This window comes from Sturnira hondurensis, unplaced genomic scaffold, assembly GCF_014824575.4.
Source record: "Sturnira hondurensis isolate 20B ecotype Veracruz unplaced genomic scaffold, ASM1482457v3 Scaffold0025598, whole genome shotgun sequence".
Taxonomy (NCBI): Eukaryota; Metazoa; Chordata; class Mammalia; order Chiroptera; family Phyllostomidae; genus Sturnira; species Sturnira hondurensis.
In genome coordinates, this window is record NW_028098229.1 from 1218168 (window position 1) to 1239906 (window position 21739).

The window sequence follows — 21739 nt, forward strand, 5'->3', positions numbered from 1 at the left end:
GAATTTCCTTCTGACCAACAGGCAGGTTTGTCTGGTCTTGGAATGAGCCCACTAGAGACTTTTGAATCCACCTAGAGCACATACCCTGGTTCATCAGCAACTACCTTTCAGTGATTACAACGATCTCTGATGTGGTCTGCAGGCTACCATAGCTCAGAGGTCTCAGAGCAAAGACCCGATGCTTGAGGAGAGCCACTGAGGTGAGGAGGATGCAGGGGGATGAAGGAAGTGGTAAAGACCAAGGCTAACAAGTAGACAAGCAGTTCAGAGTCATAATAAATGGGCCTGGGGGGGAGACCATGTCAGGGTGTGAAGAAAGTGAAGAAGTGAGACATACAAAGCAGAGAGGAGTGAGACACCAACAGACTGAACCCAAGAGAGAGGGAAAAATCAAGAAGAAATTTAGAGCCATTTAAAAAATGAGCAGGAACATTTAAAAAATTAATAAAGGTCCTTAAGTAATTAAGTTTATCAGTGACTATGCCTGAATGCACTTCTCAGTTTGAATGTTGCCTTTTGGATACTAAATAAAGGAANAAGAAGTGAGACATACAAAGCAGAGAGGAGTGAGACACCAACAGACTGAACCCAAGAGAGAGGGAAAAATCAAGAAGAAATTTAGAGCCATTTAAAAAATGAGCAGGAACATTTAAAAAATTAATAAAGGACCTTAAGTAATTAAGTTTATCAGTGACTATGCCTGAATGCACTTCTCAGTTTGAATGTTGCCTTTTGGATACTAAATAAAGGAACTAATTTAGGACTAAAAAATGGATTTAAAAAAAAGTAAAAAAAAAAAAAAGAATATAGAAAATTGATTCAGGAATTTAAAAAATAAAAAAGAAATCTTAGTCTGATTGACAATTGAATGTGGGGCTACTGAGGTCCCCTTTCCTTCAGAACTAGTGTTACCGCCTGGCTAATGTTTCCTCCTGACATTTCAAAATGAAACTGGAATTCTGCCTCTAGGCTTCCTTAATTACAGTTAGGGTTTCAAGCCACTCTGGCTCACATGCATCCCTCTAATTCAAACCACCTTATCTAGTGAGACTGAGACAAAGTCTTGACCATTTGTTTTATTTTATGCTCTACTTGGCAATTGAACTATTTTTTGTGTGTGAACTCTTTTTGGTATCAAATGCCGTACAAACTTGTTTAGATAAAACACTGCTAATTGTCAACATCCGAAAAGCAGAGGTTAAGTGTCCCTGAAGCATATCGGACGTCAGAGGCATGGGCTGGTCTGAAGCTCAAACAGACCACTGCTGCCCCCTCTGCCCTTATGTGCGGCCTCTTTGCCTTCCTTCAGGCTCTGCACAGAGCCTGCTGTACACTGCAGCCACTCTGCAGGGAGTCAGGCTCCGCACACCTAACTGTCGTCACACGTGGGAGGTTCACATGAAGAAAGGAGCCTCTACAAGAGGAGAACATGTCAAGTCCCACTTGCCTACATGTATGCAAGTCTAACATTTGGGGTTTTCTGCTTTTCTCATACCTGCCCAGAATAAAATGGCTAATAATAAGAAAGACTATTAAGAAAAATAAGGGAATGATAAGGAAAAATAATAAGGGAATTTCACAATTCCCCAGAGGGAAAGTTTCGGTTGTTTAGGGAAACACTGAGCAACACCAGTAGTACCAATAGCAGCAACCCTCTTCTACATGGAAGTATAGATTCTTCTACAAGTGCTTCGGGTGGAGGGAGGCAGAGAGAGGGAGGGAGGCAGAGAGAGGTATGGAAAAAGGACAGTGGAGAGTGAAGAATGGGGGAGATGTGTAGGACAAAAGGATCTTTTTGGAATATTGAGCTCCTATAGAATGAGACCAGGAAAAACTCCTTGGAAACACTGATCTCCAATATGCATGTTTCCTGACACTGTTCTTTCCTGTGGCTCAGGACCCTTGCCTCTCTCTCACTAGGCCATCTGCCCTTCCAGGCCCTCGGGCCACTCTCTTTCCCCCAAGTCCCTTCCTTATTCCTGTGCATGTCAACTCGCTCCTCTTTATGAATATTTCTCCTCCATTTCTTATAAATACTCTCCATCAAGTTAAAATACACAAAGCCAAACAATTTGCCAATGGACTAAGACCATATTCCCACAGCATACTGTAACAATTCACATGGGTCAGGATGTGCCACGGGCCCCCATGTGGCTGTGGCAGCAGGGCCAAGCCCACTGTGTCAGTTCACCCACATTATCACGCTCCTGTCTCTGAGGACTGCAAGCCAGCGGGCTGGGAGAAGGGCACTCACATGGAAGAAGCCGTGTATATAACCCCCACGGCATCCAGCAGCTGATGCACTGAGCTGATTCATAAAGTGGCCTCCTTCCAAATGCTAAGGGCGTTGGAGCACAGAGGGGGGCTTTACACTCACATCTGTCAATATTCAAAACTTGAAAATAAAAGCTCTTGGTAGCAATGAGCCATAAAAAATAATGGTTCTAAAGAGCACGGGCAGGTTTGGGTTTGAATTCCGGCAGAATTTGTATTAGCTGTGTGACCTTGAGAAAGTTGCTTATTAATTAACCTTTCAAGAGCTGTTTCCTTGTTAGATAAGATGATCTCCAGGCCCTGCTCAGCCCTAAACTTCAGTGACATTTACCTAAAATGGGCTAAATAACTGTTAGCCATCCTCCTATTTATTTTTTATATTTGGTATTTCACCTCATTCTTTTTTTACAACATTTATTTTATTTTAATTGTTGTTCAAGTACAGTTTTCTCTTTTACTCCCATCACAGCCCACCCACCCAGCCCTCCCCCACTCCCTCCCATTTCCACCCCGCCTAGTTTTTGTCCATGTGTCTTTTATACTAGTTCCTGCAAACCCTTCCTCTTTCCCCCTGAAATTCGCTCCCTTCTCTCCTCTGGCTATCCTCCTATTTAAAAGAAAAGGTAATTCTATGTAAAAGAAAAAAATAATTTATTCCCTCAAAGAAATACAATTTTATGAACTGAAAAAAGAACAACTGAATGAACAAGTTGCCATTGTAATGGTGCTCATCCTGGTACAGCCTCTCATCCACAGCCACACCCCCTTGGTGACCCAGGGCAGTGTGGTCCAGTCCCTCACAGTTATGACAGTGACCATTTAGCATTTAAAGAGGCTCATCTTTATTAGAACTTGAATCAAGCTCACTTTTATATTAGTCAGGTTACAGATTAACTTTGCCCCACCCCCCAAAATAAAAGTAGTCTTGCTCAAATTTGAAACAGTTGATAAAAATATGGTAAGTGGATTTTTTTCCTACCCAAAATGTTTTTGTCACTTGCTTTGATTTTTGACACCTGGTTTGAAGTAGAAAAACAAATGCCTGTAAGAATTGTGATTAGAGGAGTGACTTGTTTTGGGAAGTTTGGAAAGCTGAATATTTTTAAATACTTTTATTTGTTACTGTGAATAGAAGAAATACTCAGATGGAAAAGTGGTTATTATTGCCTGTGTTAGTTAGGCCCAGTCACCTGAGCGCTTTCCAGGCCTGACAGAGAACCTGGTAGCAGAGGGAGCTCCATGCCTGGAGCCCAGCAGATACACCCTCCCACGTGACTGTCAGCTAAATAGAGGGGATCCCTGGAATCCTCTGAGGATCAATGCAAGCAGACACAGAGTAGGCAGAACAACAAGAGAGGGAGGTTAGGGAGCACAGAGCTCACCTAAGGGCCGAGCATGGAGCATACACTTCACCTTTCTACAGAGCTAGATGTACACAGTACCAGTTACTCTAGTTACCCTACGAACTAAGCAAAAGCAGAGTTATCTTTCCATTTTCAGATAAGGAAGCTCTCTTGTCCATGGCCCAGGGGAGGCAGTAGAGCTGATACTATAATCCGGGTCCAGCTCTAAGCCCCTGTTCTCAGAGGCCAGGAACTTGCTTTCCATTAGGGAGTTTGAGTGGTAATACTGGCATCTCCTGAGCCATCTTTCTTTCTAGTCTCTTGCCACATAGTAAGATGGCCTCTAAGCCAGGCAGCAACCCACCATCACTGGGCTCCGCTCTGGCCACCATGTGGAAGGTGGAGAGGCCAGGGAAAGTTTGCAGGGGCTGTGCGACGTGAGCACTCACCGAGGCAGAGAGCTGTACTGGCGCTGGGCCTGCTGGAAGCTCTCACGCTCCTCCTGCCGCTGGCGCTGCATCTGCACCTCCACAGACACGGAGTGCCTGCCACTGGGCCCCGAGGGTCGGGAGCTGGGCTGCTGGGGGAAATGCAAAATAATCATGAGAAGGGAATCACATGGATTCCTACAGATTGACTTAGACACACTTGGCAAATTCTGCGAAATTTAAAAAAATCAAGAGCAATTTTTCTTACGTTTGAGAAAGCAGACATCTAATTGCTCTTATGAGCCCCCCAAACTGACAAACCTTACATTTTGATTATAGCTTTAGAATGGCTGGAAACGGAGAGGTCGGCCTTTCTAAATGAAGAAAGGCAAACGAAGTTTGCCTAATGAAGTTTGGCAAATCCTGATATCAGACACTAGTTTATATCCATGTACACAGAGCAAACAAGAATTTGATGCCAAGTAAATAAATACAAATTGGCTATAGTAATTCACTAAAGTGGGAAAGTTCATGGGGTGCACACCTGAAAGTTAGCCGTGGTGGTGAATGTTTTTGATAGTTACATATTTTAGTTTAACAGTAGCATACAATATGAGCTGATCCCCCTTTTCCTAAAGAATGACAGTTAACTTTTGAACCAAGATTAGTTGAAATTAGCCACTGTTAGCCATGTACAGGTCTCCCCCAGTCCACAGATGGTAGCCAAATGGGGAATAGAAATGCTTATCAGAAGAATAAACCTGAAAGCTAACAGCTACTTGAATTGGTTATGAGAAGACATTTCTGCCTTAGTGACTAGGAAGTGGCATTTTTACCTAGGTTAACTATATCCTATAGAGAAATGCTCAATCCCACTGACTAAAGACTTTGGTTAGCAGGTCTCCTGCTGATGGCCTCTCACCCAGATCGGATACTGGATGTGTACACTGTGCTGTGCAGCTCAAGTCCTGTGAATGCTCTGGCTTCTCAGTGACAGGTTTTAGCTTACCTTCCAGATCTGGCCTTCTGAAATGAAAGTTAGCTCTGCTCAAAATAGACACCAATGACTCTAATGCTACACATACCCAACATTACTGGGATAAACTATTGTTTATCACTGGCACACACTCTTAAATAATCCTTTTGGTGCATGCTAACCTCTGTCCCCTTGGTGTTATGCAACATTGTGCAACAGGCATATCCTGAATGAAGAATGTCTGTTAAAAACAAGTTAATGATTTTCTTTCAGAGTTGGAAGCAAATGGCAGACTTTGATGATAATTTTCTGAATAATAAAAGTCATAGCATTCATTTGAAGGAGCTGCAAGAAAACACGTTACTTATAGATGGCTCCTGTAGTTGGCTTTTGTGTGAACAGCAAGCAATCATCATTTATTACCCTCTTTCTGCCTGGCCAACATTATCTTATTTGTTGGTAAGCAATAACATGGCAATATACAGGAAAAAAAATTTCAAAGCATATGGGCATAGTTAGTGAACATATTAAAAATATCCTGATGCAAAAATAATGTGTGAAGAGATTAGGCTTTACAATACCCTTGTTTCTACTAGTGGGTGTTTATAGCCACATGCATTGGAACAAATGTGTGTTTAGAGACCCTCTCCACCACACTAGTCAAATAACACATCAATGGTGCCTTTAGCAAGGACAGCACTTCGCTAAGTGAGTTTGCTTATACAAACAATACATCAACCAAGTGTTCATCAACTGCATTAAAGAAGACAGACATTTTCTCCCATTACACTAGATGAGGCTGGCCGAACAGGAAACTAAGCGGTGCTAGTTTCACGGCGAGCCAGGGACTTCTGAGAGAAGCCACTGGACACAGGGAAAGCAAAGCAAGAAAACACTACACAATTTTCTTCACATCCTCATTCCCTTTCCTTTTCACTCAGGATAAGCTATGTACATGTGTCAAGCAGCCTTGAAAGATCTGGCAGTCTGCAGCAAGATTTCATAACCAGCTATGAAGGCTCATGCTGTTCTGTGACACACTGCTGTGGACATGTAAAAAGAAAATGCAAGGTCTTGTAGAAATTTCAGGGGTATTTTCAAGTTGTTTCTTCAAGAAGCCTAAAAATTTGATTCTTGCAGAGAAAGAAAAATGTTGAAGGCCTTTGTTTCCTCAACTGCCTCAAAGAAATGCACGTTTCCTGACACTGTTCACCTCAAACCCTGTGAGGAGCGATCATCTGGCTGCATCTTGACGAACTCCAACAAGGAAATGATCATCAGACGGCCTCTGAGGCTTAAAACGAGCGAAGCAGTTTGGTATCAGAATATTGACATACTTCACACTATTATGCTCAGAATGAAAAAATATGAATCTCAGGCTTACCATTAATATTTTACTCAATTTCTCTTTTCAGAGCATACAAAAAGATTGTTTATTAAAAGGAATCACCCATACCTTTATGATGAAACTTTACTGGGCCATAGGTTTCATGGAAGACTATATATATAACCAGCTTAAAGCAACAACTAAATAAGTTCATCCCAAAAGTTTTATACTTGGCCTAAATAAAAAATAACCTCATTCATGATATCGATGATGATCTCATAAAAATGTAACTTGTGGGACCAGAACTACAATCAACACTCCTGACTTTTAAGGATGTGGTTTTCCATCCCTATGGCAGAAATAGAACAATGTACCAAGTGTCCCAAATTACAAAAACATAGACATAAACGAAGAAAGACATAACTGGTATCCCCAGAGAGAAGTGCATGTTTTCAAAGAAAACAGCATCAATAGCTACAACAAAGTGACATCTACACAGAGAAACATGCAGGTAAAGCAAAACTGGAATAATTCTGGAGATTCATCAAATAACAAGGCAATAACCCTGGCCTTCTTGTTGATGATATGGGTGATAAGCAATGACCTTTCAAGTAAAAAAAAAAAAAATCACCCAGTTGCGAAGGCCGAATGACAGAGGTTGTACAATGAAACAGACCATGATATCTATTACACAGTACGCTGAAGGGCCACGATAAGTGACTGCCTCCGTGGCTGATGTTTAAGCCCCAAGTGAAAACTATGCACGTTGCTTCAAATGAGCTCCAAACTACTGGTCTTTATCCTGATTAGTAAAGAGATACTATTTATACTATATAAAGATAATATAAAGCTTGGGAAAGCTATACAATTTTGGTATCACTTACTAGTGTAAAACAAAATAAAAAACACCTTTTATATAGTGTTTCACTAAATTGAATTATTAACTAAGCATTCTTCTCAATTAAATAAAATCACTTATTTTTCCAAAATAAAAATGGACAATAGAAAATATATAAAACCAAAACTGCTAGTAGTTAATAGACTAGAAACAGAACAAAAATAAATATATACAGTACAAACTTTCAGTACTAATGAGAACTAGGTATAATAATATACAATTTTTAGAGGTTAATATAAAAGTATGTGTCACTTATGAAATAAAATATAAAATAATATTTTATATTATGAAATATGATATAAAATAATATGTGTCACTTATGAAATAAAATTCACTACTGTTTTGTTAATATTTACATAAAATACTACTCAACAATTTTCAATGTTCTAATTTTCCTTCATATAGATAAAAAATAACATAAGCACATATTTGTACACTTGTGTATATTCACATAAACACACATATGTAGTATTCTTATAAATGATAATTTAAATATGTTTTCTACTTAAATCATGAATAACAAATTTTCATATGTGTGCCATGCATGTGGAAAAGAAGCCAGAACACACAAGTGTGTATCCTGCGGATGAGCCTGTGGTGAGGGTGATGATGAGCATGATGAGAGTGACGATAAGAACGAGACTAACAATATCCTCTTGGGACTTAAAATCCTTATTTGAGCAAATCAAATGTGCTGTGACCCTAATATAAACTCCATATTCTGGTATATAAGTATAACTTAAATAATTGGTAGAGGGTAAAATAATTTTTATGCCACCAAATCATACAGAGTGTAAACAGTTTACTACGGTTAAGAGTGACCATTACTAACACGGGTCGTTACTTTCTATTGCAGGCTTATTTCTACCTTTAGCCCAAAGTTGACTTTGTCTATCGATCCTGCCTTCCCAGTCCTCCACCTCTACCCCACCACCTGCTACACTTAGACAACTATCAACTGAACTCTTGGAGATTCTGAATGTTGAAAACCTTAATTGCTACTAACAATGTGAGTAATGGTTGAAAAATTTGCAGAGCATGCCAATTTCCCTCATAAAGTTTTTACAAATACATGATTGGGTTTTAACATACTATTTGTCTTCATCTCATTTTTCCCAACCTGCATTTGGACCTGTTTTTCCCCATCTTAAGCAGCAGCTCCAATGAGAGAACAACAGGGTGGCTCTCCAAAAAAGCCTGGACTGCACTGCCGCAGGCTCACCACAGCCAAGGCAGCTTACGAGCCTCTACCACCATAGGCCCCTCCTGGTAAAATGGCCCGTGGGCCACTTTGACTAGCAGTATGGGGCAGGGGCTAGAAGAAAAGGAGCCCACTTTGCAGAAGAACAGAGGTTTTTGCCATGAGGAAAGAGCACCCCTTTGCTGTGAAAATGGCTTTCTCCAGGTCAGTTTCCAAAGGAGATGACTTCCACCCAAACTGAACTGGAGTACCACTACTGCAAAGCTGTTAACTAAGAAGGCATTTTTTTTTTTAGTCAAATTATGGACATGCACAATGAAGGGGTGCAGGGTGGCTGCGTACTGTAGATTGACTCTCCAATTAAAGCAGGCAAAACCTTACAATGCTACAGGAGCCGTTAAAAGTCCCAGGCAGATTTTTAAAAAATTTTGTTTAAAGACAGATAGCTTGGAAAAAAGCTTGGAGGAGAAGAGGATATTCACATCACAGAGGACCAATTTTCTATCTGAGGAACTAAACTACTCTCAGTCACTACCAACCTGGGATGGGAAGGATTTAGCAATATTGCTATTAAAGGTTCCATTATCCCATCCATCAATCATCTCAGTCAGCAAGTCTCCTTGTGGGCAACACTCAGGTATCTTCAAAGTTTTAACAGCATTCTATACTTATGTCTGCAGCCTGCAATTTAAATCTTTTAAGAGCAACACTAAGTCCTGTCCATATCTGAGCTCTGTGATAATAACCCTAACCTCAGCTATTGTTCCATTATCTTAGGGAAGATTTAAAGCAACTTGCTGCTTTATTTATGTTGCACCTGGCACTATGTGGGGAAGAAGTTCCTTTTTTTGTTTCTTCTCTTACTCAACTGCAGAGAGAATTCGGTTCAATTATAGAGCTAAGGAAATTTTCAGGGCCTCTGCTTAACTAAAGACCTTTTGTGCTCCCTCAGGCCCAGACATTATTTTGAACAAACGCCCACCCAGAAACAGGTGCATTTGGTGCTGCTACAGTTTAGAGAGAATATTTTGAAAATGGATGAGTTGAAAAGGGCTACTTGCATTAATTTTCTGCAGCCTCTCTCTGTATGTAAAGTGATTGGCTTGGATGTTTTTCTGTATGATACATCTGGATGCACTTTGTGTGTGGGCATTTCTAATAAGCATGGCAATTTTATTAATATGGTCTAAGTTGTACACAGCTGGAAGATGAGCTTGTAGTTCCTTAAAACTAAAATGATTACAACCCATTCCAGTGGGTGAGCTCATGGTATCATCCTTTCCAAACAGTGACCTTTCAAGGTCAGAATATATACAGGAAAAGAAAAGATTTCAAAATACTCAAAGCTCAGTTTGTAAAAAACATAATAAAAACCTCAGACCAAGCTACAGTTGGAATAAGCAGGCAGCCCTTATTAGGGTAACAATGAGAATTGGTATAAAAATTAAGATACTAAGTAGAGTAATAGTCACTTTCAGCTCATTTACATGACCAGAAAATGGAGAGTATACAGAAAAATCCTAACTGTTTGAAAATAAAATAAATACAAAGTAAAAGTTAACTTCTGACCCACAATTTAGGAAATTATTCCACTCCTAAAGTAATCGGCCTGTCATCCTAATAATTCCCTGCTCACTCATTACAGGAAATGATAATACAAGCCAAGTTGCCTGTCTAAAGTTGCTATGGCATTTTGCTATATAATAATTTGACCTATAACCTTCAGTAGTTGAGTTTCTAAACCCAGAAGACTTTGTCAAATATTTTTCCTAACATGATGGTTCATATTAAGTAGATAATAGAGAAACATATGCCAAAATATTCATGGCCCCCATTCAAAAAAATAAAGAAAACAAAATGACTATCAAATCATTTCCACATCTCCCCGTGAAAAACACAAGAGCTAAAAAGTAGGAAATGCTCTTTTAGCCTCACACAAACTTGGAGGTGTTGCATGTGGATAACAAGAAATGTTGCCAACAAGAAATACATCACATCAATCTTGGTTCTCAACCTTTTACATTTAAAATATATTCCAACTTCAAAGAGGTGTTCTTTGAAGCCTTCCTGACCCCTAACAAATGATTTGGGCATGGTTCTCTGTGCTCAAAAGTCCATGCATACCCCCATCACCAACTGAACAGGTTCCTTTCCTCCATACCAGTTCCACTGTAGAGTTCTAAGGGCCGTCTTGGTTTTCTCGTCTTTATTTCTAGCACCAAACCCAATGACTACAACATAGGAAGTACTGAAGAAACTTGGTGAATTAAACAATTAAGTATAAATGATGTGAATATGCTGGCTTGAAACCCACACTCCCAGGTAAAGTAAAACGGTGTCACGCTGTTCCTCTTCGCAGGAGGTGGGAATGAGAAACCCACGGGGGGTCTGCAAGTTGAAACAGTGTGTGTGAGCACCATTTTCATATGCAGTTGCTCTTCTCTTCTTCAAGTTACCCTGTACTCATTACTCTTTTCAAATACACAGTTAAAGATGTTTTTCTACATATAAAAAGAGAAGCCTACTTGAGTCAATTATGCCAAACAACATAAATGGATTAAAATAATTCTGTTATATTGTTACATGGAAATGACTCAATTTACTTGATCAGCTAGAAAAATAAGCTACATACTTTATTAAAAATGTCATTAAGGCCCTGGCTGGTGTAGCTCAGTGAATCGAGTGCAGGCTGTGAACCGAAGTGTTGCGGGTTTGATTCCCAGTCAGGGTACATGCCTAGGTTGCGGGCCAGGTCCCCTAGTGGGGGCCATGTGAGAGGCAACCACACATTGATATTTCTCCCTCCCTTCCCCTCTCTCTAAAAATAAATAAATAAAATCTTAAAAGAAATGTCATTAATAGTAATCCTGTTGCAGAGGACAATTAGAGATGTTCTTAGATATTAAATATGCTGGACTTGTTCCAGAACATCCCAAAGTTGGGTTAGGATTGATTTCAGAAGTTTATATTAGTGGGTGTTGCCTCATATTACCAATTGCCTGCTCTAGGTCCGGTCTCCCTCACTTGACTTACAGTGAAATCCGCCACACTAGTAATGGTTCTCCCATTCTTTGGTCTTCTCCTTTCATTCACAAAATTCACCTTCCATCAACTCCAATTTGATAACTAAATCCAATAATCAAAAACCTTTATAACTCTCTGGCCTTGTGTAAAGTATATTGAGGGTGTTAAATTTTAAGACCAAAGAGAATCTCAGAGATGATATAAACTTTACAGTGGGGCTTCTTAAAATTGAACATGTTTCAGAAGGACTGGGAGGGCTTGTTAAAATACAGTTTCCTGGGCCCCACCCACAGAGGTTCGGATCTAGTGGGCCTGAGGCATGACCAGAAGTGCATTTCTAACATGCTCTTAGTGCTGGGAAGGTGTTGGTCTTGAACCACAGTTAGGGAAGTTCTACTTTTATCCGCTTTACTCTATACACTGGGCTTCCTCTTATGTGTTCATTCTAACAAAGGGTTGAATAACACACTTAGTCATCTGTTTTAACTGTGCTAATCTACTAACAAGGAAACTGAGGCCTAGAGAGCTGGTCACCTGGCTAGTGGGGCAGTGTTCTGTTCTGATTCCGTCCTTCTTCATTCCGTCAATCTCACATTAAAAGCTCACACTACATTTCGACCTTTCTCTCTTCTCTGCAACATCATTAATCTCTCATTTCTGTGTTAGGTGGGTCATTTAACTCCCCCCAACCAAAGTAGGATCATTTTGTTTTTATTCAAGTCTTTCCTAACACTGTCCTTCTTGCAGTCTCTACTCTTGCAAATATGTACTATAATTATATTTCCAACACTTTGAACTGAACTCATTCACATTTTAAAAAATCCTCACCTTTTGATATGCTTAATGATTTTAAAGAGAGAGAGAGGGAGGAAGAGAGAAAGAAAGAGATAAAAAACATCAACGTAAGAGAGAAACATCAATAGGTTGCCTCCTGTATGTGCCCAACCGGATATGGAACCTGCAACCTAGGTATATGCCCCAGCCAGGGATTGAATCCATGATCACTTGGTGTGAGGGATGACACTCCAACCAAATGGGCCACCTGTCCAGGGCTCATTAACTTTTTTCACCATGTTCTCTACTATGCTTCAGGAACTCACATGCATTGATGTCACGCCTTGGACTTCATCACCCAGGACTGGGCCACCTCCAAGATCCTCAACTTCCAAGACAATAGCCTTCTAGGTTTCATGACCCCTAGACTACTAATCATTCTCCCATCCTCCTGGGCAATCAGGGTAATCCTTCCATGAGCTGTATTTACCACCCTACCCAGACTCGTGACACCCTCACCTGTGTCCTCACCAGGATTCTACAGTACCTTCTTTGACTTTCTGTCATAACTGTCTTGCCAACCCCTGTCATATGATTAATCTAAAAATTGTTTTTCTATTGCCAGTCCTCTAAGCATCTTTGGTTACGGTCATATTACCGTGTCGGTGAGACCTTACTAACAATCTCAGGTAGGTTTTCTTGCCTCAAGCAGCCTATTTATTCACCCCTAATTGACTCTCTCTCTCAAGCTTCCAAAGAGATTCTTCAAAATTCCCATCATCTTGAAGCCCCAAGTCTGCTCCAACTCCTCCCATTCCCAGAAGTACCATCCTTCCTAAGGATAAACACAAGATGGAAGCATGAGTCTAGAGCAAGTCTGAGGAGGATTAGCATGCCACGCTGTGCAATTTGGGCTATATCTTGTGGGCATTGAGAGGACTTTCAAAGTTTTGCTTTAGAAAGATCACTCTGGCAGTTGTGTGGAGGATGAACTAGAATAGGGATAGAGGCAGACAAACAAGAGGGATTCAGTAAATACACAAACGGGCCATGGAAGAATGAAAAAAATACTAAATACTGTACGTTCATACATTGGAATAGTAGATATACAATGGACATGTGCTGAGCTAATTTATTCTGGTTCTGCTTCTGAGAAAAATATATATAGAAAAATATTTACTGAACTTAAAAACATGCATAATTGAGAGAAAGAATATTTTGCTATGTCTTTTTATAAGGAAAATGAAACCTATTGTGCAATGAACAGATGGTGCAATAAGATGTAAAATGAAATTAGCAATGATGAAACACAGAAGGAAATGAGGGAAAAGGTCATTATGTTAAAGGTCAAAGGAATTTGGCTCCATCTTGTCTCATTTCATAAAAGACTGATGTCACAGCTTAGTGGCTGTGTATTTTCTGTACTGTCTTTCTGTTACTGCAGAAAGTTGTAGCAATATCCATTGTTACCAATGAGCCAAATACTTACCCAGGGTTGTTCAAAGCTATAGGTACGTCGCCGATCTTCTACATCTTCATCCTGCTTTGCTTGCTGGAACTCCTGCCGCAGACGCTGTATCCGATCATGGTTGCTAGGAGTTGCTCTGTTGCTAAAAGAGAGATGGGCAACTATGAACATCCTTCACAAATACATTCTGTGACTTGCAGTTACTAGGAAAAAAGTGACATTTTGCTGGGAAATGATGCTATTTAAGAGGATGTGAATTTTAAAAACAGTATAAGGGCACTAAAATATGTTTTCATTTTGATTAAGACTCATTGAAGTCATTTCAGACAGATATTCAAGAGGGTGAGCAGCAATCTCAGACATTCCTTTTTTATGCAGTTCTGTAAAAGCTTCATTTCCTTTCTATAATCTAGCAAGGAGTTGGCAGCAAACATTTTTTGGACAGAACATTGCATTAAAAGTCAGAAATACCATGGTCCAGTCCTAGCTCCCCGACCTTCTCAGACTTTGGCACTTAGTGCCTCCGACCTGCAGTTTCTTTATATATATATCTATCTATCAGGTGGACATAATGATCATTTTTGCTCTAAATGTTTTACTGGTAACAATCAAGTGAGATAACACCACACAATGTAGTCTCAGAGCACTATTTTCATAATTCCATTATGTGAAGTTCCTATTTATGAGTTATTGGAGGTCCATACACAAAATGCAGCTCTCATAGTATAAATGAAAAGCATTTTAAAAATAACTTCCGGTGCTAGTCTGATGTAATCAGTTCACAATGATGTTGCTTCTTTTTTCTAGCACTGAATTTGGTTTATCCTCACACAAGCTTATAAGATAGGTTCAGAAGGCAGAATTTCACACACACACCCATGCACACACACCCTCCTCAATGTAGAAACTGTCATTCAAAGAAGCTAAGTGACTTTTTAGAAGCCTCCCAGCTGCACAGTGGGGAAAGTAAGAATGCAGATTTTTTTCTGGGTTCAAGCCCAGTACACATTCCACTATGCCATATTGTGTCACTTAATAAAACATATTGTACTCCAAAGCCACTTTTTAATAAAATCGTACAAATTTTGAAGACAATACTTTACAAGAATAATAGACATGACCAAAATGAAATCAAACTTAAATTTCATGCCACTTTTGGTTTCTTCCATTTCCAGAGCACTAAGTTGCATCCTATCTGTAAAGCTATTCAAGCACATTAGGCATATACTGTCTCCCCAGCAAGACTTCAGACCTCTTGAGGACAAGGACCAAGCCTTATATTTATCATATATACCCTTGCACTGCTATCAGAATAGGAAGCTGTAAACTATTAAAAAGATGAGGTCTCTTCATTGAAAAAATTGCCCTGGTAACTCTGTGTGTATCTGAGATCTTTTGGCTGCCCACAGCCCTGGATGATAAAATTTAGGAGAGGTAGCTTGGTAAAAAAAAGTCAGGACTTTGGGTCAAGATGGAGGTGCAGGTAAACACAGTTTGCTTCCTCCCATGGCCATAGCAAAATTACAGAACAACTATCACTCAGAACCACCAGAAAAATCAAGCTGGCTAAAGTCTGACAACTAAGGAATCAAAGAATCCATATTCGTCCAGGCAGGTAGGAGGAGCGAAGGGGTGGAGATGTGGAAAGGGCTGGTCCCACACCAATGGGTGGTGTATGAAAATCAGGAGGGATATCTATGGAGCAAGAGATCTCAGTCCCACATCAGACCACCCAGCCCAAGGTTTCAGCGCCAAGAAGATAAGTCACCATAACTTCTGACTGGAAACCTAGTGGTGGTTGGGGAAGTGGAAGAAACGGTAGAAGTCTCAGGCATCTCCTTGTAAAGGGCCCTACCACACGGACTTACTCAGACTCACTCTCTCTGGGCTCCAGCACTGGGACAGCAGCTAGAAAGGCACAAGTGGCAGATGGGAAGTACTGAAGTGTCTGGCATCAGGGAGAGGGCTGGGGGACAGCTTCCTCCTGGACAGAACTGCATGCAGTGGCCACTGTTCCTTTTCTGAGCCTCCACCATCCAGAGCCACAGTGTGGAGTCACCATACTGGCTCACAAAGTTTGCCCCACCCTGTCCATTACCTAAGGCTCTGCCCCATCCAACTTATAGGCCCACCCAAGCTGTTAGCAGTGGTTAGCAGTGGCTTTTCCATGTGAATGGTTTAGCTTGGCCCTGGCTTCAGACCTTCCTAAATCCACTCAAACAAGCAACAGCTTAGCCCAGCCCCTGTGCTTCTTACTAAGTAGCCCCAGGCCTGGCACTAGCAGCAGCCACCTGCAGATCACTTATGGCTTATGCCAAGTGGCCTTAGATAGAACACAGGTGGGGGATGACCTTGGCCTGTACTATCCAGGAGACCCCAGAGTCTGTGTACCCAGTTGGCAGTTATAGACCATGTCAGAGCACCACCACCCAACCACCTCCACAAGCCATGGAGGGAGGTAGTTGGTGGCTAGTGGTCACAGCCAGTCCTACCAGCTGACTGGCTTGGGTGTGATCCTCCCATTGACAAGCTGACAGCAATCAAGACTCAAATACAAGAGAAGTGAGTACTCAGCCCACATGGAGGGCACACCTCAAGTACCCAGCTTACGTGATAGCAGAGGCTATGCCACTGGACCCAATAGGACACCTACTACATTAAGCCATGCTACAAAGACAGGGAGGGAGTCAAAGCAGCTCTATCTAATACATAGAAACATACACAGGAAGGCTGCCCAAATGAGGAGACAAAAAAAAATATGGCCCAAATGAAATAAGAGAAAAAAACTCCAGAAAAAGAACAAAAGAAAATGGAAATAAGCAATCTAACAGAGGCAGAGTTCAAAACAGTGGTTATAAGGATGCTCAAGGAACTCAGTGGGTACTTCAACAGCATAAAAATGATCCAATCAGTAATGAAGGATGAAATTTATGAAATTTAGTTCTAGCTGAAATAAAAAATGATTTACAGGGAATCAACAGTGGAGTAGATGAAGATGAAAATCAAATCAATGATTTGGAACATAAGCAAGCAAAACACATCCAATCAGAACAGTAAGAATAAAGAATTTTAAAAAACCAGGAAAGTATAAGGAGCCTCTGGGACAACTTCAAGCATACCAACATTCACATCACAGGGGTGCCAGATGGAGAAGAGAAAGAGCAAGAAAATGGAAATTTATTTGAAAAAAAGAATGAAAGAATAGTTCCCTAATTTGGTGAAGGAAATAGACATACAACTCCAGGAAGCACAGAGAGTCCCAAACAAGATGGGTGAAAAGAGGACCACACCAAAACACATAATAAGTGTTATGTGCAAAGGTTAAAGATAAATAAAGAATCTTAAAAGCCACAAAAGAAAAACAAATAGTACCTACAAAGGAGTCCCCATAATGGCAGCTGATTTCTCAAAAGAAACTTTGCAGGCAAGAAGGGACTAGCAAGAAGGGTTTAAAGTGATGAAAAGCAAGGACCTACAACCTAGATTACTCTATCCAGCAAAGCTTTCATTTAGCATGGAAGGGGAGATAAAGTGCTTCCCAGACAAGGCAAAGCTAAAGGAGTTCATTTTCATCACCAAGCCATTATTATATAAAATGTTAAAGGGACTTGCTTAAGAAAAAGAAGATCAAAACTATGAACATTAAAATGACAATAAATACATAACTAACAACAACTGAATATAAAAAAAACTAAGCAGAACAGAAACAGAATCATAGATATGGAGATCATTTGGAGGGTTGTCAGTTGGGATGGGGGTTTGGGGAAATGGGGGAAAAAGTGAAAGGACTAAGAAGTAAAAATTGGTAGGTACAGAATAGGCAGGAGGATGCTAAGAACTGTAGAGGAAATGAGTTGCCAAAGAACTGACATGGGTGCCCCCTGGGTGTGAACAACGGGTGGGGAAAATTGCTGGAGGGAGTGGGGGGTGCTAGGTGGAGGAGGAGAGGTGGGAAAGATTGAGACAATTGTAGTAGCATAATCAATAAAATATAGTAAAAAAGGCAAGTCGGCCATAGCAAAATATATTTTGAAGAATTCCAAAGGCTTAGAAATCTGAAATTGAAAATGTTCATTTATAGGACCAAAGTATTAACATCTTCCATGGACATAGGATAGTCTTTAACTATTTAATATACGGGGTAGGTCCCTATCACTTTATGTTTCTATCAATTTAATTAGAGCTTCTGGACTATCTTGTTAATATACTCAATTTGATTATTTTCCCAGGCAATAAAAGCTTCTCTTCCCTATGTTTTTCTTCTGACAAATCTTTGGAACTGACTAGCCTGAGAACAAGCAGTAAAGGTTAATGGATTTGTAAAATGTGCTACTCAACAAGATATAGCCTCAAAACTTGCCCTCCACACTCTTGAGCCAAGCAGGATACTACTCCTACTGGCATTCAAAACATATTTGCTCGAACAGATGCATTTCCTGTACTGGCTCCCCAGTGTGACGCCTAGGCCATAACTCCTTACTCTGTATTGTATTTGAAACTGTGATGGTGCAGGCATGAGGCTCATTACACTCACAAGACAGAGAGATAGAAAAATGAGCATTCTTTAATCTCAGGGCCATCTTTCCAGCTTTGCCCTTTTTGGTCCTGGCACACTTCATACATTTTAATAGCAGAATTGCAGGAGGCCTGACTGACAGAGTATTTTACAAATCTAACTAGAACTATTTCTCTATTATGTTCATGTAGCACAGACAGCTTTAATCCCATAATTACTAGGTTCATGAATTCCAAATCATTGATGAAAAGTGACTTCCTTCTATTTGTGATTAATGGAAAGTGTATCTGCCAACAGAAGAAGTTGATCCACTATCTTTAATTTTAAATTCTGGTGACTTCAATGTTTTTCATAGTATAAGATCAGTTCCGGAAGTTACTTCCTCACTTATTTCCAAACCTGAGCAGCTGGTGAGACTACTGTTGCATATTTTTTTCCTCTCTTCCTGTGCTCTAGAGAACACCAACCAATCTGCTTAAGACTAGAAAAGCCACTCTATGGGTTGAAATTGGAAAGCAGGCTGCAATGGTTTTCATGATTGATGATGACTTCCAAAGACTTGACTATCTGGCATCCTTGGGGAACAACAGTTGGCATCTGAAGGTGAGATCCTAGCTTCAGGAGATGGAGCCACCACAGGGCCCCCGGCCTGTTTCCCAGGCTGGTCTGTAATGACCCAATAATTCACAGAGATTTCTAGTGTTGTTGGTTAGCTCTTCCGCTGTGGGGGCCAAAGAAAATTTTAAATACTTATTAGCAATAGTGGCTACACACCCCAATCAACTTATACTTAGGTTCACTGACAACTTAAAGTTGATCATTTTTCTTGAGAGGAATGTAACAAATATACCACCTGAGTCAATCCAGTGGGTAAGTGAGACAGTAACATTCTTAATGAGAAGTCAGTAAATCATAATTTAACAAAAGTCTACACAAAGGAGGGGTAAGAAGGGGAATTATGAAAGTGCCTTTCATGTAAAAAAATTCATAATGCCCATGGGATAAATCCTCTCTGGTCAGAGGCCAACCACACAGTGTGTCAGGCTTTAGGACCTTCAGACTGGACTACTCCAGTGTGCTTCACAGCAGCAGCTGAACGCCCCACTCCGGCTAAGTGCACCATGTTGCTGCCGGCAGGCAAGCCTGGAGCCCATCCTGCACTCTGCTCCATGGCTAACAGTCCAAATATCTCCTCAGGTAGAGGGAATGAGAAAAAATTTACACAGTGGTCCTCACAGACACACATTGTATGTGAGAGTCATCCAGAGTGCTTGTTAAAAAATGCTGACCGACTGAGACTGCCCTGGGGATTTTCTAATTCAGCAAGTCCAGTGCAGGGCCTAAAAATCCACACATATTAAAAAACATTGCAGGTGCTATATGGCGAATACTCTGAAAACAATACCCACAGGTGTCATAGTTGGGACAATTTCCAGTGCCTGAAGAGCAACTAACTAAGGAGTAAAGGAGACCCCAGTGCACTGGAAGCACCACATACATTCTGTGACAAATGGGAGTAATACGCTTGGGCTAGAGTGGAGGCTCTTACTTGGTTCCAGGAGATTGCTGCTCTGAAGGATACAGGACTGGTGATGCCCTTTACTTTTTTTTAAAGAGAAGCCAGAACTACAGTTTTCCCCCAAATTTTAAATGTTGGCTTATTTTATTTTTCTAATCCTAGATGAGCCACACCCATCAAAAAAGTCTGTTGTTAGCTACCTTGCAACCTGTGTTTGACATTCTGCAGCTGCTGCCTACTTCACATTTTGCTTTTCCAGGCTATTTACTTTAACCGCAACAAGACAAGGCCAGTGGTCCCCTGCTCACTGTCCCAAGAAACAAATATTAAAAACAACAACAACCGGGCATTGTGCATACAGCCCCGCCTCTTCTAAAGCATCAGCTCCCGCTGGTTTGTCAAACCCTGAGTGCACTGACCACCCTGCAAGCTTGAGTGCTGACCTATTTTTTTAGAGCAGCACAAGCTGAAAGGAGTTTGTGATATGACTAATTCTTTATGGAATAAAAACGCTTTAACATTTACATTTTAATTATGCAAAGGAAATTGAGAAAATTGAAATAGAGACCATAGCTTTATGATCCAGAATTTAGTGAAAGGGAGAACAACCATTCATTATTTTTTTTAAGAAAAAGAGGTACCATCTTGGTATACACTCCCCTCCCCAAAGAAAAAAAGGCTGAGGGAGGTAGACAGAGGGAGGGAATGAATCCTGTCAGGCTTTCCATGGTGTTCATGGGGGAGATAGTGATAATTTCTAGCATAAGAGAAGCTACCAAAGAAAAAAGGAAGGTAAATTTGCTCCTCTCTTTCTTCCTATGATACCCTGTCCTTTCCTATCCATCTTTAGAGTAAGTGAAAGAAACCAAATTCCACTTCCTAGAAGCCTTTCCTAACTACTCCAGCTCATGTGTACCTGTTCTTTTCAAATCTTCAATAATAATTGTCCTCAGACCTAAATAATCTTTAACAGTGCTTACACGTGTATGTGTTTCTCTTTCTTAGGCTGTGGCTTCATCACAGCCATTTAACATGTGTATATTTTGTATGCCTTGTACCTGGGGTAGGGTAAGCTGTTCAGCAGATATTTGCGATGGGCAGACTTTAAAGTGCGCCCCTGACCCTTGCCTCCTGGTAATCACACCTTCGTGCAAACCCCCACCCCTGAGTGTGGGCAGCTGTCACTTGCTTCTCTGCAGTAAAAGGAGACAAAAGCCAAGGAATGTATATGATTGTACTGTCGTGACTGTATGTGAACTGTGTCTATCTTGATAGCCCATCTCTCTCCTTTCTGGCTTTGAAGAAGAAAGCTGCCAGGACAAAAAAACAGCTGCAAAACAAACATCCACAAAGAGTTGCTGCCAGGAAGTCCTGGAGCAGGGAACAGTGCTGCCCAGTGGGATCTCCAAGTGGGCACACAGGCTGGCACCTGGATGAGACCCTGAGCAGATGATGCAGCTAAGCCACTGCTGGACTCTAGGCCCACAGAATCACATGTAATGAATGGGTGTTGTTTTAGATTGCTAAATCTATATTAATCTGTTATGAAGCAACAGAAAATTAACACCCACTGATACCAAGGTTGGCCAGACGACTTGATTTGGATGTCAGTGGATGGGATGAAAATAGGAGTTTAAAATGTTACTGTACAGTGGGTCTGCTCTGTTGTGTTTCATTGCAACAAAAGATAACAAACTCCCTAAACCCACCTCCCTTAAACACACACACACACAGACCACTATACTACACTACCACTACCACATCACCTTAAACAATTTTAGGGAGGTCATACATACTTGCTAAATGAGATAAAGTGGTCTAGAAGCACACAGACCTATATGCTGCCCACAGCTGCAACCAAACAAATACCATCTGTTGGAAAACCATGTTGCTGAGAAGAGCAGAATAAAAGAGAGGAAACACATTTTTGGAATAAATTTTACCATTCTCATTTATGTAGTTAGTTATGCCAAAGTTTTGGTCTTGGAGAA

The 21739-nt window shown here is 40.7% G+C and overlaps 1 protein-coding gene across 20 annotated transcripts in view; it reads right to left on the bottom strand.

The window, feature by feature from the left end:
• The window catches only part of PARD3 (par-3 family cell polarity regulator), a 723671-nt gene that overhangs the window by 4530 nt on the left and 697402 nt on the right, over nt 1–21739 (bottom strand). For 10 of the 20 annotated variants that reach the window (XM_037039898.1, XM_037039893.1, XM_037039891.1 and 7 more), the window contains 2 exons: nt 13735–13855; nt 4067–4197 (listed from right to left, as the gene is read on the bottom strand). In XM_037039898.1, coding sequence (XP_036895793.1) covers nt 4067–4197; nt 13735–13855 — 252 coding nt within the window. The remainder of the gene's footprint in view (nt 1–4066; nt 4198–13734; nt 13856–21739) is intronic. The other 10 variants (XM_037039905.1, XM_037039903.1, XM_037039904.1 and 7 more) reach the window with 1 other exon arrangement.